Genomic DNA, 16,599 nt, shown 5'->3' on the forward strand with positions numbered 1-16,599 from the left:
AAAAATACACGTTTTTAAATTGTCAGTATAACGTTTTTGAGATGTGATAACATTTTTGTTTTTACATGTAAAATTATGTTATAAATAAGTAGGGGTGAACATATGGACTGAGGAACTGGCCAGAACCCGATGAAACCGGTCGGGCCGGAACTGGGACAATATTTTTGTGGATTTTTGGAACCGGGAACCAGGAGAACCGAAAAAAACCGGTAAACCAGCAAAAACTAGAATTATATGTTGCTATATATCGATGACTGGTTCCAACATTGAAGACACGACAAGAAGTACCGGTAGGAACCGAAAGCTATAGAACTAGCAGTCCGGTTCGGTTCCTATTTTCCATCAAGTTCGGTTCCCAGGTCAGTTCATTTGCTCATCCCTATAAATAAGTGTTTTTAACTCAAAAAATAGCTTCTTTAAACCAAAAAAATAACTTCTTTTAACCAAATAAAAAAAATCACAATCAATTAGGGCGGGAGCGGGGGTGGCGAGGCTGGAAATTACGGGGGTGGGGTGGGGGATTGTCCCGTTTGCCCCTGTTGACATCCTTATTAGGACATGTGTCGTTCTTCGTGTGTCACATGTCTTATAATATTTATCACTTTAAGTTTCTTTTGTTCATTTTTGCCTTCCTTTTGCCCATTTTTTCATCTTACTACTTATTTTTCATTATAGACGGCCACACTTCTTTTAATATTTTCCACTTTCAGTCCCGTTGACCATTTTGATCTTCCTTATGTTTCTTTTCCATCTACCGATTTGTGTTTCCATTTGGGTTTCGCATTGTCATCGTCATCCTTTGTGAATAAAAGGATACGGATACGCATTTTAATATTTTCCACTTTCAATCCCGTTGACCATTTTGATCTTCCTTATGTTTCTTTTCCATCTACCGATTTGTGTTTCCATTTGGGTTTCGCATTGTCATCGTCATCCTTTGTGAATAAAAGGATACGGATACGCATTTTAGTATTTTCCACTTTCAGTCCCGTTGACCATTTTGATCTTCCTTATGTTTCTTTTCCATCTACCGATTTGTGTTTCCATTTGGGTTTCGCATTGTCATCGTCATCCTTTGTGAATAAAAGGATACGGATACGCATTTCGGTTATATCGGTTCAAGTACAAGAACAGTCACATTAAAAAATACAATTTTTATTTTTATTTGGTAAAAAAAAAGTCTCCTCTTTCTAACATATAAAAATCAAAACAAAAATGATTATCAATGAAGTTGAAACTGAACTCCATTTTAACGCGCACACACGCTAGTCTACTCGTTAGGGACTCTGGTTTTTCAATCAGTTTACTTCGCAAATTCTAAAACAGAAACGCTTTCACACATGCATCTTCCTGGATTAATCATCACAAGATTCGTCAATAGTGTTCTTCGAGATGCAGCGACTTTGAGTTCGAGCAATTTCTGATATAATAATCCTGAACTTTGCTCGAATTTCATGTGTATATAACAACAAAATCCAACACAACTCGTTAGAAATCGGAGATCTGATCGAGATTCGTTTTCTTGGTGTGAAGAAAGTCTCAAAGACGCAAGCAACCTGTTCGATGAAATGCCTCAATGACAAAGGTACATAATCTTTAATACACCTCAAATTCATAAACGTGAATAAAACATGTAATCTAGTTTTGCCAATGAAAATAGATATGGACCCTTATAAAGAACTATATATATTTACATCAACATTATTTCAAAACATCGACACCTTAACATACTAGACAAATACAATCGTCATAAATCATGATAGTTCTATTCAACTTTCTTCTCCTTCATCTCCTTTGTTGGTGAGTTGACTTTGTCTTTGACTTTATCCATTAGATTCTGCACATTCTTCTTCATCGTACTGTAGAATTTCATACTCTGCATCTGCAACCTCTCCCCATGCTCCCTTATCTTATCATCATATTTCATCCAAATCACAGGCGCACTCATACCCACCATAGTTCCTGCACACAACTCCAACTCATATCATCATTATCTCACGACAATAAATCAAACAGTTGGTGGGCATAAGGTAAATAGCTACATACCTGTGTATAGAAGAGTAAGTAGGTCTGAACAACTGCCAATGACGGAAAGTAGCCACAGTCCAACAACCGCCGCCGCAAAAACATACCACTCGCTTTGAGCACCAACTTTAAACACCCACCTCATCGCCTCCTCGCCGGAAACCCTTATCCAGTTTGCAATTCCGGTGACTGTCTTCTCTGATATCCCTAGCCCCGACATACTCGGCTCCTCTCTGTGGAATAACCAATAGAATTATAAGTGGAAAATCCATGAACGCCAAGTGTTCGATGAAATGACTTACTTGTAAATGAGCTTATAAATATTAGCCCAAGTGAAAAGAGATGAAACAAGAAAGATGCCGATCCATGAAGCGACGGTGATGAAATTGAAGCCGTAAACTTCCATCACCACCCATAACACCGTCGCGGTGGCCACCACCCCTAAACTAACTCGCTTTTTCCTCCACATTATTACGTCTTTCATGGAGTAATTACCATGATCTTGATGCAATTCGTCTGTATTAATTAATTGATTAAATACGTGCGTGGAGAGAGAGAGAGAGAGAGAGAGAGAGAGAGAGAGAGAGAGACCTGTTGATGAATGAGAATGAGGGTGAGTTGTTGTTTCAGACATTTCCGATGATGAAGGAGGATCGTGTGTTGGTTCTGCCATTTTCGTAGATTGTTGGAGCGATTTCTGAGTTGTGTATCGTGGAGAAGGTAGAAGCTTTCTTCGGTTGTATTCTGAATGGAAGAGAGGCAGATGAAAAGGGAAGAACTAGAGTGCCTAGGTGTCATAGGAAGATAACACGTGGCAGACATAGGGTAATACGTGGAGGACATTCATGCACACCAACGATACTTCTTCTGATGATTTTATTCTTTTTCGTTCTTATCTTTCAAAATCGACGGGGCTCGCCGAGGTTTCATAGTGTAAACGGTTGGTTGGATTTGGAAAATTCACAAATCATAGCTAAAGAGTTATATACATATAAATAAATAAATGAAAAGAAAAAAAAACATAATTTAACTAAGGTCTATTAAGGTTACATTTTCATGAACCAAGTATTTTAATATTTGAGTTTCGATCAATAATATATTCGAATAGTTTGAGCGCAAGCTGAGCTCGACTTAAAATAGATTAAATCGATTTCGAGTATTGAATGGATTCGATTTCGAGTATTGAATGGATTTCGAGTATCTAATGAGTCTATTACATTTAAATTGTTTGAACGATTATAAAGTTAAACTATGCGAGAAACTGCACATTACTTTACCCTAGTAAGGTCGGAAGGAGCCGGTGCGGGGAGGAGGCGTGGGGCGTTCCGCTCCGCCGAACACCGCATTGTGGCTGCGGGTAGCGCTGCGCGGGAAGAAGCCAAGGGGAAGGGTTGTCGTGTTCTAGCTCCACCGGTGATTGGATAGGAAGATTTAATTTATTATTATTATTATTATTATTATTATTATTATTTTGAATACAACCGTTAAAAAGCTGTATCATTGAAAATGTAATTTCTTTTACCCCTCTACAACCTTTATAAATACCTATATCCATTTACCTCCAATCAATTTCTCTCTATTTTCTTCAAAAAAAAAAATTCCGACAATCAAACCCCAACCTCCGATAGAAGAAAAAAAAAACTCATGTTTAGAGTTCAAGTACCCTTACTTGAAACATTTTTGATATCGATTCATCGTCACAAGGAGTTTATCGTCTCCAACTCGATACTCACATTCAATCTCCACTACAATTTTAATATCAAAATGTTAGATAATATTACCCGGTCCAAGTTCCAAATGTTACTCCACAAATGTTTTCAAACTTTGGTGTTTATCCCGATCAACATTCACCAAATCAACCTCAAATCCAAACCTAACTCCAAACCCAAACCCAAACTCAAACTCAAACCCAACAACAATTCCAACTTGTCGATGAGTTGGATGACTAGGAAGAAGAGATGGTTAGCAAAACTCAACCCACACCATCCCCACAACGACGCAAAGGAACAACAACCGCACGAGGGTGTCACACAACCAGGAAGATAAAGGTTGATACTGTAACACCTGTAAAATTCAAGCCAATTTAACACCTTTTCAAACATCCAAAAGTCATTAGTTATTACATATGTTTTCAAAATAGTTTAATATTAGAGTATTCCAGAAACCGTAAGTCCAAAACACGAGGATGTGTATGGTCATGCCTTCGCTTTGCCAAGTCATCTGAAGCACCTGAAACAATAAACTAAAACCATAAGCACAAAACTTAGTGAGTTCCCCCAAAATACTCATACCCACAACAATACACATATAATCATAAACAACATACTAAGGATCCAGTCAACCATCGGGTTGGAATACCCTCGGCCCACAACCAACAGGTTGGAATGCCAACATATTATGGGTCCAATCATCATCGGGATGGAATACCCCAGGCCCACAACCAACAGGTTGGGATGCCCACATACTATGAGTCCAATCATCCTCGGGATGGAATACTCACGGCCCACAACCAACAGGTTAGAATGCCTAGGTCTATTGGCTTTCGCACAAAGCAGATAAGTCTCAACCGCCAAACAAATATGTGCACATATATATAACAGATAATCACATAACAGTCTATAGACAACAACCGATCTACCGAATCATACCACATAGCACATAATACCATCCTATCTACCAGGATACCGATCTAACAGATCATACCACATACTATATAATATTATCCTACCCTTTAGGATATCGATTTAACATATCATAACACATACCACATAATATTATCCTACCCTCTAGGATACCGATCTAATAGATCATACCAACTTAACATAACCAGATAACAATCCAAAGGGCCGACCTTGATGCCTTAGACCCTTGAGTATAGTGATGATAACTCACCTGACACTGCTGAAGTCCCGCAGATGAAACTCCAACTGTTGGTTGATAGACTCCCAAACTACTAACATCAAACAACACCCAATTAATAATTGGGTTCCAAGCCCAAGGTCTAACTCACACTCCAAAGGCCCAAAAGTCAAGTAATGGGCCAAAGCCCAACATGTGGCCCAATTTTCCAAATTGGGCCCAGACCTCTACATGGTCTTTCCTTAAGGCCCATTCAATCATTCTAGTCCAAACTCTTGGTATTCCCATGGCTCAATATCACATAATCATAAAGGCCTCGACTATGGTCCATCTATGGCCCAATTTTCCAAATTGGGCCTAACCCCTCATATGGGCCTTACCCTAAAGCCCATCAACATATTTTAGTCCATATGATCATTCTGGGATGGTCCATTAATAATCCAATTACCAAAGTCTAATGGAACGGCCCAATACAAAGCCCAAGTGAAATTAAGGTCTCACATAAAATGACAATTAGAGTTAAGTGTTTCTCACTTAACCCATTAAGGACTTAATCCATTAAGTCCCTCACTTTACTAAATAAGTCATATGGTGTGATTGTGCTGAATACACGATTCCATTCTGATGGCCCAAATATGAGTCATGATAAGTCCAAGCCCATAATCCTAAATTTAGGGTTTTCACATGAAATGATGATTAGGGTTAAGAGTTTCTTACTTAACCCATTAAGGACTTAATCCATTAAGTCCATTATTTCCTTAAGTTAGTTTGCCAATGATTATTATTTAATATTTCAAGTGTGTATCCCGATCAATTTCCACAAGTTAGGGTTTTATGCCCTTAGGGTTTTCCAAACCCTAATTAGGGTTTTCCAACCCAATACTAGTTCATTAGTCCATTGGTTGGGCTTTTAGGTCACATTGGGCCTTATTAGCCCATTAGGGTTCCATTAGGCCCACTAGGGTTTCTTTGGGCCCATTAGGGTTCCATTGGTCCCACGTTGTCCAAACATCCCCCAAACGAGGTTTAAACGCAATTAAACCACACCTCCACCCAACACGATAGCCGGTGGCGACAAGAGGCGGCAGCCACCACCTTACGGTGGTGGTTTCAAGTTTTCTATTGATTACCGACACTATTACAAAAATACACAAATACACAAATACACACTCACGTAAATAACACACACACACACACACTTACACACACACACACACACACACCGCCGCACTGAGGCGGCATGTGGTGGTCGGAGGTGGCAGTGGGTTTTTTTTTCTTCGGATCTCTGGCCAATGGACACTCCGGCAGCCTTATACCATCACAGCACCCGAACATGAGCAACACAACCCGCACACCCATCCTATTTGCTCAGGAAAAATAAATCCAACTCCCACTTGCGGTGGGTAGCGGCGACAGCAGCCCAAGAAAACGGTAACAGTAGCGGCCATTGGCGGCGGATGGCATCAGGATGCAACAGTACTAGTAGCAACCGTGGCGGCTAGAGGCAATAACAGCGGCGACAAAACGAAATAAGAGAGGAGAGAGAGAGATGGTGGCATCAGCTACGAGTCGGAAAAGAAATGGGAACGTTGGTTTTGCCGTCCGTGGTTTCACCGATCAACAGAACAACAGCGCAATCGGCGGTCTCGGTCTTCGACTGTGGTGGTCGCACCTGTGGCAACCCGAAATTTATTCCGTCATTTTTAACCCGTTTTTCCGTTAATAAGGCTCATTTTATTTAACTGTCCGTTAACTTCTGGACTGGTTAATTAATTTGGGACTTTTTAAATGACTTTATAAAGGTTGAGATAAATTAGAAACACCCTAAATTTTTCCTTTGAAAATTTTTAGTTTAAACCAAGTCAAAATACGACCACTAAATCGGGTGCGATCAAAAGCCCCGTTTAACGGCAGTATCGGGTAGATTTCCACTGAGCCTCAACTCAAGCCCCTATATAAAGGGAGAGTAAACTTCATTTCCACCCTTTTTACTCTCTCTCTCTCTCTACACTCTCTCTCTACAACTTATTGTCGAGCAAAAAACGTCCGTTTCGAGCCCCAAACGAGTAAGCAATCTACCCTAACTTGTTGTATAGCTTAACTAACATGCAAATTCATGTTTAAGGAATCAATTAGGGGCAAGAGTAGGTGTTTAAGGCCCAAGAACACTCTTGGACCGTGAATACCCTAAATGGGGTTTTTAAGCCCCAAAACCCCTCCAAATTGCCCCTAAGGCTTAGATATGACTTGTGGAATTACACATTCGGACTTAGAACACCTTGAACTAAAATTTAGTGGAGTAAACTTGAGTTTACTACCCAAGAACATGCTCGGGCCGTAAACTCCTCTTCATGGGGAGTAAACTCAAGTTCAAGTGTTAGAAATACCCTCAAACATCTCCTATGGCCTTGGAAAAATGTTTAGAAGCAATCCCATTGATGTAAATGCTTTAAACATTAAATAAAACCAAGGAAATAGGAGTTTACGGCCGTAAACCCCCCTAGGAAAGGTCTATGGGCCGTAAACTCCTAAAAAGTGCCCAAATGATGCCCTAAACTCCCCATTTGACTTGGAAAAATACATAGGATTTTATTCTCTACCATTTAAGACCTTAAAACACAAAAGAAATGAGCACATGAGAGCTTACGGCCGTAAACTCCTTGTTTAGGGCCGTAAGCTCCCTAAAATGGTGCATTTGAGGCCTTAAACCCTTTATAAATCCTAGATTTGAGCCTAGCATAATTCCACAAGTGATATAAGACCTTTTAGCATCCTAGAACACCCTCACCATGAGTTTACGGCCGTAAACTCATGGGGAGTTAGTCCCAGGGCCGTGAACTCTATAAAGAGTTAACTCTTGAAGAGTAAACTCCCTATTTAAGCCATACACACCCTTAAATGTTACCCAAGACACTCCAAGCACTTAACCAAAGTGTTTTCCGCACTTTAGGATGCGTATACGTAATTAATTAGTATTATATATACTAATTGTATGTAAACATATATTATCATATGTTAATAGGTCACTAAGTGTGTTCAAGTCTTGACTTGACACCGAGCACCCAACCGGCACCTTCGTCGGATCCACTTACATCAGGTGAGTTTATACCCCTTAATGAACCTTTTTAAATGTTTTTACATGTTTTAGGGGGGGGGGGGGGGGGGGGAATACAAGTTAAAGATGCCAGTTATCATATCAATCACATGTGATTGATAATACGCATGCACAAGGATTTATTACACTGTCAACTGTTTTTACCAAGTATGATACTGTAAATGGTCTTCCAAAACATCTTTACTTGTACAAAGCTTTTCTCAAATTATTTCTCACGTTGTAGGTTTTACTTAAATTCCTGTTACGGCAGTATGTTAAACAAAGGATTCCTTTACCCAAAATGTTTTATCAAAGTTTCATTCAAAACTTGGTTATGAAAGGTTTCCAAAGAATTTCTAAAGGTTTTCAAACTTATTTTATAAAAGAATACTAAGTCGTGATTTTCTTAAGTATAAAGGTTTTCCAAAGTTTTCACAGAAGTTTACTTCCATGTTTTATACTCCTACTTCGTTAGATTCTACTGCCTTGTTATAGTTCTACTTAGTTAAATGCTACTACTTTGTTAACACTTACTTTGTGATACACTTTTACTTCACGATACGCTTATACTTCACGATACACTTATACTTCACGATACGCTTCTACTTCACGATACGCTTATACTTCACGACACACTTATACTTCACGATACGCTTCTACTTCACGATACGTTCCTACTTGTTAACACTTATACCTTGTGAAACACTTCTACTTTGTTAAACACTTAAATTTCGTTAAATGCTTCTACTTAGTTAAATGTATGCCTGTGCTTGTATAAGTTATATAGTGCTTGTATAAGTTATATAAATAATGTTTAAAGGACTTAGGAAGACTAGTTCGCCCTATTTCCTTTTCTTCGTTGAGATGTGGTCTGGTGGGATCGGATGTCCGTCCGAAGGTCGTTTGATCATTAGTTATATATATTATGTATACAAGCATAGACATATAGGTTTACATTAGTTAGTTTCAGTTGTGAGTCTCTATCATTAGTCCAGTATTTTACATCAGATCTCACTATACGAGATACATCTTCAGTACACGGCCTTCTCCGTTGTCAAGTTGGTAACCAGAGTCTCTTGTAGGGAGAGCGGACATTGTGTGTATGGATCTATACGGGATTGACACCCCCGCACCCTGACTGCTAGCTACAGTCCACGGCCTACCAAGCCAAGGGGTGACAAATGTCATACTTACACCGACGCTTGCAGGGCGTCAAGTTCTCTAGTGTCTATCAGTATGGTTACGAGTATCTCGGGGTTACCTTATAATTCATGGCCTTAAGGTAACGGGTTTTAACACTGTATTCACTGTTTTTAGACCTTGCTAGACGTATCATTCAGTTGATACTGTCTGGGGTCTGTGTTCACTGTTTTTAGACCTTGCTAGACGTATCTTTCATTTAATACCGTCTGGGGTCTGTGTCTCCCTTTTGTTAGACTGAGCCAGGCGTACCGTTCATTCGATACTCTCCTGGAGTCTATGATTTCTTTTTGCCTTAGTCAGCAGTCTTCACTGCTGAGGCATATGTTATTTTCCCTGATACTCTCCTACTTTCTTTCAAAATCAATACCACATTTTGATAATGATAGTGTTAAGGAAAAATTATTTTTTACCACATAACTCTGCCCAGTCTTGTTAGAAGACTGCTTTTAATTAGAAAATATTGGATTTTCTGGGAAGGACTCTAATTCACTGTATACTTTAAAACTACTACTTATATAAAGTTATTTGGATAAAATGACACTAAATACTTATGAACTCACCAGCATTTGTAAAAATGTTGATCCTTGCTTTCAAATAACTTGTATTCTCATGTCAGCAATAGACAAGTACATTCTAGGAGCTTTTGTTGAAGACGGTTTTGTACCAAGCTGCATCTATACTAGTTTCTGTTATACTTTGATGTTTCTATGTAATGTAAACCATGTAAAACTATTACTATTAATGCAATGGTTGTTGTACTTTGATTACTATACTGTATATGTTGTGATACTTGACATGACGTCATCCACCCCAGAACGTTTCCGCCGTTCCGGTTTTAGGGTGTGACAGCACCTCCACCGAAAACGACCATAGTAGCTTTGTTACTGGTTCGCCCATTGGCCTTCGGTATCTCCGGTCATGGCAGACGTCGTTGGGGGTCTTAGTTGGTCGGAGCAGCAAGCTAGTCGGGGGGAAAGGATGGTGGCGGCCGGTTGAAGATGAGAGGGGGGTATAAGGGTGATGGCTCCTATAGAGATTAGGGTTAGGTTTAGAAAATGACGGATGAAGAGGTTAAATACCCGATCCCTTGAACAAGTTTCCATAATAACGCATTTGGTCCCTTCTTGTAATATTCTTTTCAAAACGAATCCAAAATTTACCAATCAGACCCCGCCTTCTTAAAATCTTATCATCCAAGTCCATAACTTAGCCTTTAGTCCCTGCTTCCATGAATCTTTACATATTTAGCCCAAATAATATCAAACACTCCTTGACTTATGAAAATCTTTACAAATTAAGTCCTAAAATTACACTTTAACCCCTAGAGATTCAATTCTTGCCATTTGACTTCCTAAAACCAACACCCTACTAACCATTTAATTAATCTATTTAAAACGGGGCGTTACAGATACTATGGCTTGCACAAAAAGAGCTAGTTTTGGTAAAAACTTGGGTTGACATTTATGAGGATTCGAAGACGGGAAATGCACACCTGGGAGATCATTTTTGGCTTCGCATCTTAGACCGGTTTCGGGAGGAGCAAGGAAAAGGTGGCGACTAACGTACGAAACACCAAATGAATTCGAAGTTTCGAGAAATAACAAGGGTGGTTTCAAAAATAAATGTGTTGTATAATGACCTAAAAACCCAAAGAAGAAGCGGCCAAGGCGACGAAGAAATACTTCAAGAAGCTTTGCAATTTTACTTTGAGGAAGTCGAAAAACCATTCAAGTGGCACGATTGTTGGAAAATATTGGTTAAAAGTCCTAGGTGGAAAAAATATGAGCAAAAATTTATTTTTTTGAATACAACAATCAAAGCGAACGAAAACAGGCTCTTGTGGTGGTTACACAACTTCCTCCGATGCTCGGGTCGGTCTATATTTAAATGAGGACGAACTCGAGCTAGAAGAAATTGTCCGACCGATGGGTAAGGACAAAACAAAGAGGAAGGGAAATGAGACTTCTTCGGGTTCATCAGATTTCAGCATGGACTTTGATGAAATGAGGAAAATAACAGCGTCGTTTGATTGATATAATCTTAATTCCGCTGAACATTTGACGTTCGACAAAGAAAAAGAAGAAACAAAGAAGAAGGAGCGCACAGAGAGACAAGAAATGGAGGATATGAAGTTCTTGATGGAAAACACCGACCATCTCTCGGGGCCGGCTCTCGAGCTCTTGATGAAGAAAAGATAAAAAATTATGAAAAAATATTTTCCAGAGGTGGTTGTTGGTTTGTTTGTGTTTTCTTTTTTAATATTCTACTTTTTTAAATCTTAGGTTTATTGTAATTTTTATTTTAATTAATAAAATGCATTTTATTTTTAATTAAAATTTATGTTTATTATTAATTTAAAAATTATAAATCATAAAAATGTATTAATTTTATTTAAAGAAATAAAAAAACAAATAGTAAGGAAAGTTTTCCACCCATTTTTTGGGTTTAGGTGAGGGAAAGAAAAATAGGGAACAAATGACAGGAAAAAAGTGAGGGAAACTTCTCACCCAGACCCTGCGGTCTAATAAGAATACTATACTTATTTATACACCTTTAAGTTGTGCAGAATAATTTTGTTTTGACAATTCTTCTATTTTTCTTATATATGATTTGAAACCTTTATTTTTTTCGAAGTTAATGACTTATTTATAAAAATGAGTGTTTTCATTTAATTATACAATCGAAAGTGGATCATTAACTGACTTATACATACATGCTTGAATTTGTTAAAAAAAAAAATATCAGTTAATATATGTATAAATCAGTAAGAAACCCATTTAATTATATAAAATTTACAAATAAATTGATATCCAAGTTCCAACCAAAACATAACTTCAGAAATTGATCATAGCGGCTCTATCTTCTTCTAGAGCTTCTATTCTAGTCAACAGTGGCGAGTTTGTTGTTGAACAAGGTCTTTGCCAAGGTGATCTACTACCTCTTTTTTCGTTTATTATAGCCATGGAAGGGTTGAACGTAGTATTAAAGATGCTACTTTAGGTAATGCTTTTCATGGGATTCATATAAGAGATTCTAATTTGGAAATCTCTCAATTTTTTACGCTGATGATGTTATTACACTTTGTGATTAGAATTTGGAGAATGCGGGACGAATCCTACGTATTCAAATATGTTTTCATTCGGTGTAAGGGCTGAAAATTAACTTACAAAAAGTAAGTTATTTAGGTTAGGGGTCAGTTTAGGTCTGTAAACGAACTGAACGTTCAACGGACTGTTCGTGAACCGTTCGGCGGGAGTTCATTTATGTTTGTTTATTTAACAAATAAACGAGCATCAATACAAATTTCCATTCGTTTATTCAAACAAACGAATATGAATAATGATTTCGTTCATTAATTTATGTTCGTAAACATTCATTTATGTTGTTCGTTTACGTTCGTTTATGTTCGTTTGTTTAAGTTTATTTATGTTCAATTGTTTTTTTATGACGTTACTATATTATATGTTCATTTATGACATTTGTTTACGTTCGTTCTTTAAGTTTATTTATATTCATATATGCTAAATTGTTTTTTATGACATTACTATAGTATATGTTCGTTTATGTTCATTTATGATGTTCGTTTGCGTTCATTTATGTTCGTTCGTTCGTTTAAGTTTATTTATGTTCGTATATGTTCAATTGTTTTTTATGATATTGCTATTTTATATGTTTATTTATGTTCGTGTATGTTCAACTGTGTTTGTTTATCTGTGTTCGTTTATGTTTGTTTAGTATGTTTATGAACATAAACAAACAAACACGAACAATATAATTTGTTAAACGTACGAACAGTAACAAGAAAACTCGTTCGTTTGTTCCGTTAACTTAAACGAACAAACATAAACAAGCCATTGTTCGTGTTCCTTTGGTTCGTCTACAACCCTAGGTCATTTACAACCAAGTGGATGAGGTGGCTTGGATGATTGGTTATAATGGTACGCGACTCCCTTTATCTACCTTGAAGTTATGGTGGGTAAAAACATGAATCATATTGCTTCATGGAAACCGGTTGTGGACAAATTTGTTTTGAATTGTTAGAAAGAAAAAAAATGCTTTCAGTACGTGGGAGACTTACCTTATTGAAAGAGATGCTGGGAAGTTTTAGTATTTACCACATGTCTAGTTTTAAGGTGCCAAACTCGGTTTTGAAGTTGTTAGAGTGTTTAAGGGCTCGATTTCACTAGGTTATCCGGAAAACGATTATGTCGAGTAAGAAGTGGATGGTTTTGGAGTGGGAGTTTTTTTGTTTTGTTTTTTTTTTCCTTCAATAGAGCTCTTTTGTTTACATGAAGGTGGACATTATTTTAGCAGAATAAACTCTTTGGGTTTGTGTGATCAAAAGCTATACATGGCCCAAATGCATACCTTCATCAAGTTGAAGCTGCTTTGCATTCTCAAGGGCTTTGTTCAAGCCATTAGAAAACTCCACTCAAAAGGGGTAAACCTGCAAGATTTATATAACATCAAAGTTGGCAATGGAAAGAATGTTAAGTTCTGTATGGATCTAGCTTGGAAATGTTCCACTTAAAGACAAACTTTCGAGAATATATGCCCTAGATTTGGATAAAGGCGTCATCGTTGTAGATTGGTTCCATATTGCAAAAAATACAACACCAATAGTACCGGAAAGGACAGTTTCAATATTGCCCATACACAATCCTTTGTATAGACATTGGGGCTGGAGGACGCTAAGATGGAATATGTCTGCTAAAAAGGTTATCAATAGCGATTGCGAGGAAATAGCGACAACCCACCTATACGCTACGTAGCGATAGCGATGAAATAGCAACACCTATTTCATGTTTTGTGATTTCTTATAAAATTAAACACTATATTTACTTGCACCTATGCAGCAATCAAAAATAACATAGAACTAACAAGTACCAGTTCTATTAAGCTAACATTAAGTTGCAAAATATGTTTACCACAAAAGATTGGTTAGTTTTAGACTCTAAAGTCTAAATTTAAGTTCTAATACGACAAAAGAATGGTTATTTTTAGACTCTAAAGTCTAAAATTAAGTTCTAATACCACAAAAGAATGGTTATTTTTAGACTCTAAAGTCTAAAACTATGTTTCAATACCACAAATCGATTTTGGTGAGGTGTGTTATTGTCGCTACTGTCGCAGTAGTGAGAAATAACCCGCCAAAATCGATTTTGGTGATTTTGGTGTCGATCGTACAATCTTAGTCGATTAGAGGGGAAAACATGAAATTGACTGTACGATTGCCTGCCTAAACCTATTCCGAGCCTAATTGCTACGTTTCTTACCGATTTAAACAAAAAAAAAATTTGCCGAACATTGCTACACACGCTATTGCTTCGCTATAGGTATCGTAGCGACCCATCACAGCTATGCTACGCTATTCGCTATAGCGAGTGTAGCGATCGCTATTAACAACCTTGTCTGCTAATATGCCCAAAGTCCGCGTCACAATGTCACAATCTGATGAGAGGTTATTCCTCTTGGAACAAAAGGATTGTCACAATCTAAGGAGAGGTTATTCCTCTTGGAACAAAAGGATCATGACTCGCTTTTTTGGGTTGTTGAGGAGAGAGCCAAGAGGAGGTTTATAGGTAACCTAGTGGAAAGTGTTTGTTGCCCAAAATTGTGATTACAATGCTTCAATAGAGCAGTACAGTTGGTTTAGGACTTGGACACTTCAGTTGTTTTTTACGTGTCACCATGCTTTTTCCTGGATGGTGATACTTTGACCACTAAGGGACGAGGGAGTCATTCCCGTCAAACCCACTAACACAACAGTTTTTATTATTATTATTATTATTATTATTATTATTATTATTATTATTATTATTATTATTATTATTAATCTCTCTTTTCTATCTTTCGCGACTCACAACACATGGAAATCTTATATTTCAGAACCCACTCAACCTACTTTCCAAATCATTTTTTTTATTTAATTAAATTAGAAAATATAAAATAAAATAAAACATCACATTTTTCATTTAAAAATAAAATTTTGCTAATTTAAAACAAAAAAAATCTAAAATAATATTAAAAATAAGATTTGACTAAAAAGCCACATTACAAATTAAAAAAATACACGGTAATTAAAAAAATACACTTAAAAAAGACTAATTTTAATCCTAAAACGAAAATTAAAATTAACTAATTATTATCCAGAGTTGGAATATAGACATGTTCAATATGATCAGTAAGATCGAATTGAAGTTGATGGTGGGTTTCAACATATCACAATTCATGTATTATTTCTTGTTGTGTGATTGTTGCACTGGGAAATATTGTTGGTAGTTTTAATATTGTTGATAGTTTGGATTTTGAAAATCTGGAGAAAAAAATTAAATATCTTGACTTCAACCGCCTTGTGTGAATTTGCGTTTTTGGCTAGAACCAGTTTTTTTAGCTTTACCCTGGGAATCCATTGAATGTAACCGAAGAAATTGAGCAAATTTTATATATATATATATATATATATATATATATATATATATATATATATATATATATATATATATATATATATATATATATATATATATATATATATATATATATATATATATATATATATATATATATAGAAAACTAAAACTGAGTGAAATATTTATGTATATTTTCCCTTTTTGTTATTTTTCACTTTTATCGGGTACTTTCTAGTATTTTGAGCTTAATTGCAGGATTTACTGAACACTTTTCGTCATTGGAGGTAGGGATGTGCGCGATGCAGTTTAGAGTCAAAACTACAAACCGCATCGCATATGCAGTTTGAATATTTTAGAAACTGCCAACCGCACCATAGATGTTCAAAATCACGTTATGCGGTGCAGTTTGATGCGGATGGGTTATGCGGTTTGGTTGTTGTTTGGTTGTTGTTTGTGCGGTTTGATGAGTTGTTCAACATTAAATCTATCAAAAAACCAAAAAACTGATCAGGTTAAAAAAAATTGATTGCTTTTATTTTATAAAAACAAATACAATTTTCGAGTTAAATCGTTTTTAATAAATTGTGATTCATGCTACTATAGTTTTGCAAGTATCATTGTTATTGTTTTATATTGCCGTTATAGTTGTTATATTCTTGTAAACCGTGGGATCTTGATCTAGTAGTGATTTAATATTACGTTATAGATATTTGGTTATTGTAAGAAATATATTTATATACATCGTTTCAAAATCGTGATTTGAAGTTATAACAAAGTAAAGAAAAACAAGTATATATATAACATGCGGTGCGGTGCGGTGCGGTTTGAACCACAATTTTATAAATACAAACCGCAAACCACACCGCATAGTGCGATTTGATAAAATGATGAACCGCAAATCACACCACGAAATTTAAACCGCATTATGCGGTGCGGTTTGGTGCGGTGCGGGCGGTTTGTGCGGTTTTTTGCACAGCCCTAATTGGAGGTAGGTGAGGAGTGTTG

The 16,599-nt window shown here is 36.8% G+C and overlaps 1 protein-coding gene and 1 long non-coding RNA gene across 2 annotated transcripts; one reads left to right on the forward strand and one right to left on the reverse strand.

Moving 5' to 3' along the window:
* The first annotated feature begins 1,155 nt into the window (after window positions 1-1,155).
* On the forward strand, window positions 1,156-16,191 carry LOC128133341 (uncharacterized). Its single transcript, XR_008231977.1, has 2 exons — window positions 1,156-1,585; window positions 15,850-16,191. It is a non-coding gene; the product is annotated as an uncharacterized LOC128133341 (long non-coding RNA).
* On the reverse strand, window positions 1,591-2,941 carry LOC111891485 (reticulon-like protein B13). Its single transcript, XM_023887547.3, has 4 exons — window positions 2,617-2,941; window positions 2,328-2,541; window positions 2,047-2,258; window positions 1,591-1,962 (listed from the first exon to the last, which is right to left on the reverse strand). Exons 1-4 carry the CDS (start codon window positions 2,696-2,698, stop codon window positions 1,766-1,768), a joined length of 705 nt encoding a protein of 234 aa, XP_023743315.1. The 5' UTR covers window positions 2,699-2,941; the 3' UTR covers window positions 1,591-1,765.
* Window positions 16,192-16,599: the final 408 nt, after the last annotated feature.

Source organism: Lactuca sativa, chromosome 4, assembly GCF_002870075.4.
Source record: "Lactuca sativa cultivar Salinas chromosome 4, Lsat_Salinas_v11, whole genome shotgun sequence".
NCBI lineage: Eukaryota > Viridiplantae > Streptophyta > Magnoliopsida > Asterales > Asteraceae > Lactuca > Lactuca sativa.

Excerpts from the sequence above, each read along its gene's own strand:
- LOC111891485 (XM_023887547.3), bottom strand. The coding sequence starts at position 2,698 with ATGGCAGAACCAACACACGATCCTCCTTCATCATCGGAAATGTCTGAA. Across the intron at positions 2,542-2,616 it reads TCATTCTCATTCATCAACAG|ACGAATTGCATCAAGATCAT; the intron begins GTCTCTCTCTCT and ends TAATTAATACAG. Across the intron at positions 2,259-2,327 it reads ATTTATAAGCTCATTTACAA|AGAGGAGCCGAGTATGTCGG; the intron begins GTAAGTCATTTC and ends GTTATTCCACAG.